Source organism: Fringilla coelebs (genome assembly GCF_963513975.1).
Source record: "Fringilla coelebs genome assembly, chromosome: 12".
Lineage (NCBI taxonomy): Eukaryota > Metazoa > Chordata > Aves > Passeriformes > Fringillidae > Fringilla > Fringilla coelebs.
The window spans coordinates 2154035-2166285 of NC_140038.1; the positions used below are offsets into that span (position 1 = coordinate 2154035).

Genomic DNA, 12251 nt, shown 5'->3' on the forward strand with positions numbered 1-12251 from the left:
AAATGCCATAAAGTCTCCCAGCTACTATTTGTGTGCAGACCACTTGAAAAACTCCCCCAGTGCTGTTTCCTGAAACTTTTTATGGCTTTGTTGAATGTATTTATTGTCTTCTATTAACACCAGGCTGAAAGTGACTATAAACCTTTATCTTGAGCATTTTTGATTCACAAGCTGGAAAGTTAAAGGGATGCTTATTGCATTTCATTCCAACCTGCCCTTGCTGTAGCTTTATTTTTCTTCTCGGGACAACTTTCTGCTACACTTTCTCCAATTGCTGTACAACAGATACTTTTACCTGGAAAACCACTTTCATATCTTCTTATTCCACCAAAGGGTGGAAAAAAGATTTCTGTGGTAATGGAACTAAACCTCCAAAACCAGAACAGCTAAACTTGTAAAGCTGGAGCCAATAGAAGACATCTATTAAAAGCACAGGCCCACAAGGAACTAAACATAGCCTCGCTGTTCCTGTGCATGGCCGCCTCTGTGTCATTGCATCCCTCCTGCAGAAGGTGGGGACACAGCCAGCTTTGTTTATTGAATCACAGCTCAGCCTCAAAAAACTGTGGGCAGGAAACCGTCCCTACCTACCTCTGGGGCTTGTGAACTGAACTGCAGACTGTGTGTGTGTGCTTCAAGGCACCCAGAGAATGTTTCAGCTCCTTCTAAAAAACTTTATGAAAGTTCCATTATCCATGTAACAGTCCGTGAACATGAACCAAATGTGCAACCTCAGAAAAATCAATGAACAAAGAGAGAGCCCAGTGTACTCTGCCAAAGCAAAGTGCTGCTCAGCCAAATCTCCCGAATGGGAACCACTGACAAAGGTATGCCTGGCAGCTGCAGCTACAGCCCCACCCCACTCCAGTAACTCAGCACAAGACCTTGCTAAACTCCAGGAGACTCTACAAGGGGGGGGAAAAAAAATCCCTTTTAAGGCAGCATTTCATGACAGTCAAGTTGCACACGCCCAATCCATTCCCTTGGACAAAGGAAGCACAAGCTACATACATGGTTCTGTTCCTTTCCCTGTTCTGAGCTTCTGCACCAGTTGTTAGCCAAAAATAAACCCCATTCCACAACCATATATGTGCAACAGACTCCTGGTGAGTGTGAACCCCCTCCAGCACTGCTATTACTGCATCCGGCCAAGACACTCTGCCACTGCTGCTGGGCAATGCACATAACCCAGCTCAACTGGGAATGCCTTTTACATCTCTTCTCTTTTCTGGACAAAAACAGTAGGAAAAATCTGGCAAAAACATGTCACAAGTTACTAGAAGTGTTTCAGGATCCTTTACTGTGGTCTTTGTTGAACTTTCATTCTCCAGTGGAACTAAAGAAGGATAATTTTCTCCTGGGACCTGCTTTAAAACACTTATCCATCTGCTGGTATTCAGAGAGAGTCAAGGTGTGTAACATTGAGGACTGGATGAAAAACAGTTTCCAGAAAGACTTCTGTAAGAGGCATGAGAACACTGTCAGTGATTTTTTACTAGACGTTTGCAACAGGTACGTTCTGTGGGTGTGAGTGTGCAGTAACTGCCTTGAGATGAGTGAAGTCAGAGTTACTTCAAATACTCCGTAACCCCTGCCTGAAATGGAGCATGAAGTATATGAGTGCTTTGCCTTTACAACTGTAGTGTAAGTTCATTTTACAGTGGCAATAGTGTATACTTCCTCTAGATTTCCCTTAAATCTATGTTTTCCTTCTTTTTCTCTAAGTATTTGTTGTTAAAATGGGAAAGTGCACTCCTGCCTCCCACACTGCTGCTCAGCTAAACGACATCATTCTGGCAGGGCCTGGGGGTGCCTGGAGCAAAGCCCCGAATTCAAACAGTGAACACACCCATTACAACCAAGTTCAATTAACGTGTCACTAAGTGTCAGCTGTGTCAGCTTCAGTTCAGTCTAAAGTTCTGACGTTTAAACTCCTAGCTGCTTCTAAACTGCAGCGAGGGAAGAGAAAGAGCACCATGGAAAAGCAGCTCTGGGTGCACAGCTTTTCCTTCCCAGCTCTGCTGCTGCAAGACCGCTCTGAGGAAGGAGCAGAGCAGTGACAGGAGGCGGCTCACAGGGTAGAGGCAGTCCCATTGTGTGTGGGTAACATCAGGGCTGCCTTGGTCCCAAAGCAGAGCCAAGGGACCATGGCAGTGGTTCCCTGACAGGGTGCACCTGTGCCACAGCCCTCAGCTTTGGAACAACAACTGAAAAAATTATGGGATAGTGACAGGAGAGAGCCAGCAGCAGTGCAATCTCAAAACAAGGACTGAGAAGCAGCTTCAAAACAGATTAAATTGCAAGTGCCAGATTTCTGAAGTAAATGTTCTAGAACAATTAGATAAAAATCTGGATTAATTGAGGAGGAATCAGCATACCTGTGCCTAGAAAGAATAATACAAGGTCCTACCTATTTTTGCTCACCCCATTGAAATAATTTCCAGTCAAAACTCCCGGCACTGTATACAAAGAAAAATGCAAATAAAATATCCAGCTTTTCTTCCTGAGTTTAAAGTAGTTTTATTCTGCTACAGCCTTTCTTGACTGCTGCCAGCTTTTTCCTCCAATTGCTCCCAACAGAAAAGAGTTAAAAGAAAAAAAAATCTGTCCAGAGGTCTCACAAGAGCACACAGACCTGTGTGTGATGCTCTGTTTAGCTAGGTGGATGCTGAATTGCTACTGCCTGGAGAGGGGATTGAGCCCGGACCAGACAAGGCACGTGCTTGCAGGCTGCTGCACAGGGCCCTGCTCAGCACAGCAGCTGCTCCAGGACAGGTCCTCCTGCACAGCAACAACACCCCACTGGGGACAGGCCTTTCCTATTCTTCCCCAAGCCTACTCAAGCAGCAAGAAAAAGCTTTTTTCATTCGCTGCATCATTGTTTATAACAACAGTTACCAGTTTCAGTGACTCAAAGGAAAGTTTAAGAGCTGAGTGGGGTTCGAACATCAAACACTCTTTAGGAAGCAGCTGGCACCTCTTCAGTAAATCCAAGGAGATAAAATATATCTGTAATTCCTAAAAATTGAGAATGGGAGTGCCTTACTTGCTCATGCTCAGCATGTCTGCACAGCAGTCTCCTCTCTCAGTTGTCCTCCACTTCATCCTGAAATTAATCTCCTCTCTGCTGGATCTCCTCTGTCTGTACCTGGAGAAGCACAGCACCATGCAACTCCTTAAGAAAAAATTATGCAGCCACAGCTTAAATAGGCCTCCACATGCCACTGCGCCAGCTGAGCTAGACATGTTGCTACCAACAGAAAAAGCAAAGTAAGCTTTGCCTTTAGTTAAGCTGAACATTAAGATCCACATGTGCACTCAACTACTTGTGCGTCCTTGCCCTTCCTGACGAAGAGGAGGCATTTTTTCAGCCTTCGTATTTATTCTTGATGTTATGTGCTTCTGCAAGCTCTAGGATTTATTTCTCCCATCTCACCTGTCACTATCCTGCTTTCAGATGTCCAAATCTGCTGTCTCTGACCCTCTCTGGATGTGGCCATGTTACAGACGACTGCATTTTGCAGCTTCTCAAGAACTGCCCAAACCTGAAGAGCCTCAAACTGGAGAACTGCGTGCAGATCACTGACCACACCCTGGAGGCAGTGACGCTCCACGGAGGATCACTGCAAACGCTCCATGTGGATTTCTGCCGCAATGTAACACAAGCTGGGCTAGAGAGAGTCAGGGAAAAGTGTCCTTCAGTAATGCTGAGAGCGGAGAGAAGTGCTAACATGATCCCAGACAGTAAGCCAGGAAAAAAGCTGATGCTTGAAAAAGCATCAAGAAAATTGGTTCAGCTTTAAAGTGTGGGTATTTTACCTCAGGTAGCAATGAACTGTTGCTACTTCCACGGGTTCTGGTCAAGTCCAAACAAATGGCTGTTTTGTAAAGCGAAAAGACACGCATCTCTTCCAGGATGGGCTTCAGGAAATAACTGATTGCTCTCTGTTGTTTCTTGAAACTGGGAAACCCTGCATTGCTGTCACAAAATGCCAGATCTGCTGAAAACTGCAGTTCGGGTACCCTCGTGCTGCAGATGCCCTCACTCAGAAGATGGAAGTAGCAGTGTGTTTATTGAGGCCAAATAATTTGATAGAGTTCAATAAATTTTATGAACTTTTAAGAAAGTTTAACAGTAGTTTGACACGGTGCAGTAAGTTTGATGGCAAGGTTCACTGACTGCATGGAAGACACAGAGTGAACTGAGGCAGAATGAGTCACACAGGGACCTGAGAACACAAACATTAAGGAAGAGCCTCCTGCTGGGTCACGAGGTTCAGACTGGACCCTGCACTTTCAAAACTCCTTATGTAATGGCCAAGGGCATAAAGCCACAGCACAGAGAGCCTGAGCCACTGGAGGATTTTCCCAAATTTCAGGACAAGAGTGATTTACAAAATTCTGTTAAAGGGTATTACCAGACAGTCATTCCATCCACTAAGGAGGATAACCACCCCCTGAAACATCTTTCTAGCAAAAGCACAGTACTGACCACCAGCACTTCCTCACTGATTAACGGGGCAGCTAATTTACCAGGCTTTTTTATTTAATGAGAGCATCATGGATTCAAGGAACACAAAACACAGTTTGACCCTCTGCATGATGTACTTACATAACAAAAGATGCACCAAGTTATTTTTTTAAAGCTGACATTAAAGGAAGTGCAATCTAAACAAGTGCTAATTCAGAGAACTAACCCAAAAGAATAGACAGTGACTAAGAGCCTGTCTTTTAATGCTAAATTAGGAACACAGTACAGACCAGCTGTATATAAATACCCATTTCTCCCTGCAAATTACAGAACCAGTAGCTATTTTCATCCCAAAGCACAAGGCTGTCCCCTTCCTGCACACTGCGCTCTGCTACCTGGAAGTGAAACTTTTTTTTTTACGCACTTTTGATGCTGTGCCACCATCTACAAAATTCGACACCAAAGAGAACTTTACAGCTCTCAACATAACTGAATATACTTACTTCGCCTTCTGATCCTGGTTAATGGATCCACAGATATACCTGGTACTCTCTAATTTGGCTGAGGTAAGAAATAATAGCATTACAGCAACTCAAACAATACTGCAATTCTACAGAAATACTTGATCAGTATGAGCATCTGTAAGAAATGCTCACCCAGAAAACTGAAGAGGAAACTAAATTATTTCATCTTCCTTACTTAGAGATATTTAACAGCATGACACTGTAAAAGTGGCATTTCATTAACTCCTTCCTAAAGTTCAAGTAGGGGCCTTATGCACCACAAGGTAAGGAAGAAAACTGGAAGTCCAGATAAGGAAGCACAGCAATCCTCACCCAGCATTGACAGCTACAAAAGGACTTTGCTGAGCTGAACAAATTTCCTGTGATGTGGAAACTGGGAAGCTGACACAACTTGTACCTTGGATACACCACAGCAGTTCCATACACTGCTGACAAGCCAAAACAAGGCATGAACTCATACAGTCACTGCAGCAAGCAGAGACCTCCTCATGCCAGCAGCTCTCCCAGCACTCTGTGGTGAAAGACGTCTCTGTAGTTGTAACAGGAACAGATTTTCAAGTACCTACAAGATATGAAAGCACATTTGCATCTGTCTACATATTACTTAAGCCTTTCTGCCAGTTTTCTACCAGGACTTGGGCGGGGAATGGGAAAGGGGGAGGAGGGGCAGGGTATTTTGTGGGGTTTGTGGTTTGTTTTGTTTTTTAATTTTCTTTTATAGAGCTAAAAAGGGTCTTCAAACACTCTCCACTTGATTTCTTTCCCTATTTGTTTAACAATGCTCTAACTTATTACTTTGTTCTTCCCCTCCTTGAATGGGGATATTTGTTCATGCCATGTTAAATCTGAACACTATTGTATTGATACATAGCATCAATACATGAATTTTCTGACTTCACAATCCAGTTTGAAAATGGAGTATAGAAAACTATGACATTTTACTTAGGGTACTATGGAAGGATGGAAACATGTCTATGGTTTTCTTTAGTTCCAGGCCATTAAAGTTCCATCAAGCACAAACCTTTAATAAACATCCCCTGTGATTTTATTGTAAACTGCCTCCAAAAAGATCTTCATTATCCAGAAAGCTAACTGCACAGTCCACATAAAACTGCTATTTTTAGGCACAGTTCTATTATTTCCTGTGCTGATTGAAACAGGCTGACGAATCAGTGCCACTAAGACACATCCATGAGGTGTAGAAGGTAATAATACAGGATTTAATACAACAGTTTCCCCATTTATTTAAATACTGTATTTTTTACCTATTAAACTTACACATTTAGGCCAAGATGTGACTACACATCCTCACAACACAGTGATGGGACACCAACATCTCGGTCCAATTTGAAACTTAACACACAATAAGGCAGGAAACCAAGCCTGCATGATTTCAGAGCCATGAGACCCTCCTTCCCCCAACTCCTGATCCCCCTCAAATGTTTCACTCTGCAGTGGTCTTTGATCATAGCTAGGCTTTTGCCTTTTTCAAGGGCCAACATCCAGTCCTGAGAGAACCTCATCAGATAAAACCCAGATATTCAAATTTTTACAGCTTACCAAGCCCTCCCTCTGAGCACTGGCAGCAATGCAGCAGCTCAGTCTTGGGCAACCAGGAAATTTCCCAATCAATCCTTGTTAATGTACAACAGACACAAGAGAGAAAGTAACAGGAATTTCTCCCCTACACTCCACACTCAGATGGCCCAGTCTTGCCCCAGGTGAGATGACACTAATAAACATTTTCACCAGCCCTCAGTTCCCACAGCATCTTCCCAAGGAGTTGAGGGAGGAAAAAATGGAACAGAGGGGAAATGGGAGCAGAGAAGCTCTGACTCACCGAGGACAGCCTCTCCCCTTTTCCCTCCCCAGGTACATCCTGCTCTGAACACCAAGCAGTGTTTGTAGCTTGACATCAGTGCTGTCTTTCATAGAGACAACAGGCAATTAATTACCTGTTGTCCAGCACTTTCCTAAGGCACAGAGCAGAGATCTCCTGGTGCAGTACACTGCTGTCCCAACCAAAGAGGAACATCAGTCACTGTGTAAGTCAAGCCATGCTGATCACAATAATTACAGCTGAGACAAAATTATACCAAAGGCAGAACTAAAAATGTGAATAAAATCCACAACCCTGTCCCTTCCATTTTAATTTCTGTGTACTCTGAGCAGGAATCAACTACATCAATGTGTCCATTAAAAATATTACTATTTTGTTCAAAATATTTAAAGTTTTCTGAATCGGGGTGGCATCATGCTGTTACTGTCAACAATTACTATGGAGGAGCAGAATGTTTAAACAAAAAGCAAGAAGGAAGCAAGCCCAGCATGAACTTGTATTGCAGCACGAGGAATGAACAGCAGTACACCCAAGCAGCCAGGGCCTCAGGCCAGGAGAAAGCAGAGCATGGGGCTACACAGCACAGTCCAGCAGCCTAAACATTTTAAGATGCTTCAAATGTCACACCGTGTCTCAACACCGTAAGACTGTGATTTCCTGAGACAAAATACAAAAGTGTGAAGCCTGAGTAAACCAACCACAGTTCACAAATGCATACAAGCAACCGAGTCTTGAATTTGCTTTATTTTTCTCTGCAGAAGGAACCCTGCACAGGCAATTCAAATTAAAACAAAATAAATATGTGAATATTCATGTAAAACTGTTCTGGCTAATGAACAATTATACACAATGTACAACTCTTCATGTTCACTGGGAGGGCTTACAAATGTACTATTCCCAACAAAAATGCACCAAAATGTCTCCATGCAAACTTATCAAAAGTGACCAAAAAAGGAGAAAAAACTTACCAATCATACTTTTTTGTTTTGTTTTTCCTTTTTTCTTTTTTACAATCACAAAAAAATAAAAACATCTAATTTTTTGTTACATTTAGAGTAACTAAAGTGTGGCCAGCAACTATTAAGATCTGGTTTTATGCTCCTAAAACATCTATGGTTACTGTAAAATTATGTCAACGATGAATTGGACTTAGGGCACTATTTGTAGTAAAAGGAAGAGGATTTTGTTCACAGAATGTTAATAATCTGTGTCTGAGCCCTCTGCATTGTCCACATTCCGGGAGAGCATGTAATTGTCCATGTCTATAGACCTGCAATTATTGATTGCATAGCGCAAACGCTCTGCCATGATTACTTGACTGGAGTAAGGTGGGAGCCTCAGTTGAAAGAAACAAGTCTGTGAGGTAGGCAAGCTGTCGTAAGGCTGTGGAAACGGATAAAAGGTGGGACACTGGTAAGTTGTGAATGCAGTTAAAAATGCAACAATATCCACATATCATTGCTCCTTGCCTCTACCATTTTCACATTCTATCTCAAATTCCTTTTAAGAAGCAGACTGACCTCCCTTGTTTACAGCATTTGTTCCACCCTTAAGTCTGTCCAAAACCACTGTGGCACCTACTCTGCAAGTAACACCACCCACTACTGAATTCAGCCTTTTGAAAAGTTGATCACAACTGCTGTTTAGAAGCCCACTGCTAAATGTTCAAATTACATACCGTAGTGTGCCTTAGCATTGGGCAATCTGAGAAACCCCTAACCAAATATGACAAAAAAACCCTGGTAGCTGAGATTTTTGTCAAGTTTTTTGTTCATGTTGTTCACAGAGAATGTGTCTTCACTGCACAAAACTCCAAATGAATGCACCCTGTATGTAAAACTATACACTGTAAACTCATTGCAGTGGTTTTAAAGCATTAAGAATTCACTAGTGATATGTTGCCACTTACACGAAATTAAAAACAGAAAGAAAGTTACTAAATGAAAAGAGATTGGAACAGTTAAAGTAGACAAAGGTTTGTTTCTTGTCTTGATCTCCAATCGCCAGTTGCACCAATTAAATTAAGATGCAATTCATGCAGCCTGTGTCCTTCTACACAACCAAAATGTCTGAGTTTATTAATTTAGAGCATATCCCATTCCATACTTTTTCTGTAAATTTACAGTTATGGAAATTGTCTCCTAGTGCCAAAGCACAGACTATACTTGAGAGGAAATAATAATAATGATGATGATAATGATTATAATAATAATAATAGTAATACCAGTGTCTTACCCTATCAACCTTCATTATTTGGAACCGCTGAGAGATATCAGCTGTGTTGGCTGGCAGTCGAGATCTTCCTGACACAAACCTCATGAAAAGAACTCTCTCCTCATTTGAAAATTCTTCCAGGGTGTGCCAGAACCACTGCACCAGCTGATGCTGCTCATCAACTTCTCTGTAACGCACAACCTTCTTCAGAACCTCGACTGATATTTCTGGCATTCCACAGACCATCTGCTCCAACTGCTTGGCAGTCAGAAGTGACAGCAAAGGAACGGGAACAATCCAAGACATTCCTTCCCTGACAGCAGCCACCTAACGGCCAAAAACGGGAGAGACATTTGAAGTGGAACTGTCCGATCTCTGCCACTTCCTAGACTATCCAAACACAAAAGTAACTTGAGAGACACAATTACCAACGTCTTCCAAATACAGCCTCCCACACATGCAGCCCCTGCAAGGGCTGTATTGTTTCTAAAAATCCTAGAGAATATTACAGATATTTTTAATTGTAATTGCACGTTAAAGAACGTGTTCTGATCCAACACAAAACTATTAAAAAAAATTACAACTTGGCAGCACAAATAATGATGGCTAAACCAAGCAACTGGGTAAATAGAAAAAAGACTTTGTTCCGATTCAGATGTATGGTGAGAATGCTGTACTTGTTTTGCAAGACTTGGGATTTGGTACCTCTGATGAGGAAGCTGTTTTCTAAGGCAGACAGTATCACACAGGCATCTTTGCCTTATAATGGGAATGCTGCTTTCACAAATGACAAAATACACAGAACTATGCAATAGGTAACAAGCACTTTCCCAAAACATACCGTGAAATAAACAGTTTCAAGCTAAACAAATGTTTGTCAATAATATTTACTTTAGCCAGTGTCCGTGTTGTTCACATATCCAGTTAAGAGTACCCAGCATGCAAAACTGCAGGTTTTTTTCTCAAGTGGGGCTACTCAAATGGAAGACCAGCTCTGATTTCTAACACTCTTTTGCCAACTGAGCAATTACTGAGAAAAAATAAGACTAAATTCTAAAAAAAGGGCCAGAACAGTTTGTGGGGAAGAAAAAATACAGAGACCCAAAAAAGATGCAGAAAGCCAAACTTTTCTTATCACTGAATAAACTGTAATGGAATTAGGCACAAATTACCCCCGTTCCCACTAACAACAGGCACAAGTCACGACGAGGTTCTTACCTGTCGGTCCATTTCATGGAGTCTGTACTCAATTGCCCTCTCCACGTACTCTTTCCTGTTTGAAAAGGTAAGTGGGATACTGTTCCCTCCAGGGATTATGGGAACCATTTTACCATCAGCACTTTGGCCAACAAAAGAATCTAAAGGAATCATCTGTAATGCAAAACAGAAAAAGAGTAAGTCACTCCAGTGATTCAAGTATAGCGTTTTAGTACAAGTCATCTAGAACTACATAGAGCAAGATCACAGACTAAATGCACAAGTAGTTGTGCATTTAGAATGGAGACTAAAATTATAGAACTACTGATGTGAAGGTCAATCTGATATAATAACTGCTTTCAGAATCTAAAAGCACCGACCTTCTTATCTTACCTCATGGAAATTTTCTTCAGTAATCCCACTGTCTTCAATGTGAAGAATGCTGTTGAGGGTCTGCACATAGAGCAGATCTACCTCTTCCAAATCCTCCAAGATGAGTGGGATACAACAAAGTTGCTTCCAGACCATTGGAGCCAAATGAAGATCTAATGGCTTTTTTGTACGAATAGCTACACCCATGAGAATGCCCAAGAACTTAAACTGCATCAGATGTTCATCTAAACATGCTGAAGGGTTAAAGAGAAATCTGAAAGGACAAAGAAGCCGTGAAAAGAGTATTATTTCGATGCTACCTCATTAGAAGTAAAAGGGAAAACACTTCTAAGCCCAGCACAGTAACTGCCAGCACGCTTATCAGCAATTGTCCAAATAAACTTATCCAAATAAGATTATTGTTATCTCTAGCTGTTAAAACATTGGACCCTGAGGGAGGCAGAACTCCTGAGCACAAAGCCTGGCATCTTGATGCTACTCTGAATTCTGCCAACAGCAATCCAGCAAGTCCACGTTTAAGCCATACCCTGGCTCCACAAGGAAGTGACAACATACCCTGAAGGAAAAAAACACACTAGAGACAATCATGAAGTCTCATTATTTGGTATAAAAAAAAATCAATGAAAGATTTGGATTTTAACCCACTACCATCTGCAATAAAAGCAAGTAGAGCAAGTACAACTCACCTATCCCTATTGTAGCCTACTTCAGCTGTAGCATTTGGGGAAGGAATAAGCAGGTCTACTATTCCAGTTTCCAGTTCCTTAAAAATCAACAACAAAAAAGCCTTCTTAGAAAGAGGGAAAGCAAACTTACGACGGAACTATTAAGACATTCTAGCATTACAAGACAGGATATTTTACTACGGTGACGATTACTCCTTACAAATTCATATGAAACACTGAGGGAAGGTAAACAAGGTAGGATGATTTTAAGGAGTAAAGACATGTTTATTTCAAGACCCCTCTTTATGTCAGGCTACAATGTTTTTTTTTCCTGGGACTGCACTGTGATACATTCCTGTTACACATTTTCAAAATATTCACAGATGTACCTGACACATTTCTGTAATGGTGTCATCAAACACTCCACCTGCATCGTCAGCTCCTTCTCCAACCAGCTTCACTTTCCAGGCACGGGAGGGTAAGCGAAGGTCTGATGCATTCAGCTTTACCACTTGCCTTGCTATCTGGACAAAAATGGGCTTGCACTTCCGACCCCTTTGGGGGAAAGACACACAGCCAAAAATGTAACACAATCATGTAAAGGCTCTGAGTCACTGGATCAACAAAGGTGTCCAGAGAGAGCTCAGAACGCCAGAACAGAAGGTAATGTTTGAATCTCAGCATGCACAGCAGGTGTAACCCAAGGCTGTGAGAGCAGCACTGACCTGGTAGAGATCCTTTTCACAGTGATCTGGGGCCCATAGTTCTTGCCCTGCACCATGGTTTTGCCTATGGAGCGCACCATGGGCAGGGTGTACACCCGCGGAGCCAGCAAGGGCCTGAGCTGTCCCTGTACTATCCCCCACGTTCCAGCATTGTAATGAGATGTACTGTTCTGCAATAAAGCACCAATGAGAATAAATGCATCAACAAAGGATATCATTCCA

General features: G+C 42.1%; 2 protein-coding genes across 6 annotated transcripts in view; one reads left to right on the top strand and one right to left on the bottom strand.

Moving 5' to 3' along the window:
• Positions 1–1177: 1177 nt before the first annotated feature.
• On the top strand, positions 1178–5839 carry FBXL22 (F-box and leucine rich repeat protein 22; the record flags this gene model as incomplete). Its single annotated transcript, XM_084213677.1, has 2 exons — positions 1178–1512; positions 3458–5839. The coding sequence occupies 2 exons, from the start codon at positions 1178–1180 to the stop codon at positions 3801–3803; spliced, it is 681 nt and encodes a 226-aa protein (XP_084069803.1). The 3' UTR covers positions 3804–5839.
• A 1728-nt stretch (positions 5840–7567) lies between these two features.
• HERC1 (HECT and RLD domain containing E3 ubiquitin protein ligase family member 1) overlaps positions 7568–12251 on the bottom strand; it is an 83296-nt gene continuing 78612 nt past the window's right edge. For all 5 annotated transcript variants that reach the window (XM_084213864.1, XM_084213862.1, XM_084213863.1 and 2 more), the window contains exons 72-78: positions 12030–12199; positions 11694–11859; positions 11326–11402; positions 10640–10892; positions 10268–10420; positions 9071–9376; positions 7568–8218 (exon numbers count right to left, since the gene is read on the bottom strand). In XM_084213864.1, coding sequence (XP_084069990.1) covers positions 8033–8218; positions 9071–9376; positions 10268–10420; positions 10640–10892; positions 11326–11402; positions 11694–11859; positions 12030–12199 — 1311 coding nt within the window. In that variant the 3' untranslated portion in view covers positions 7568–8032. The remainder of the gene's footprint in view (positions 8219–9070; positions 9377–10267; positions 10421–10639; positions 10893–11325; positions 11403–11693; positions 11860–12029; positions 12200–12251) is intronic.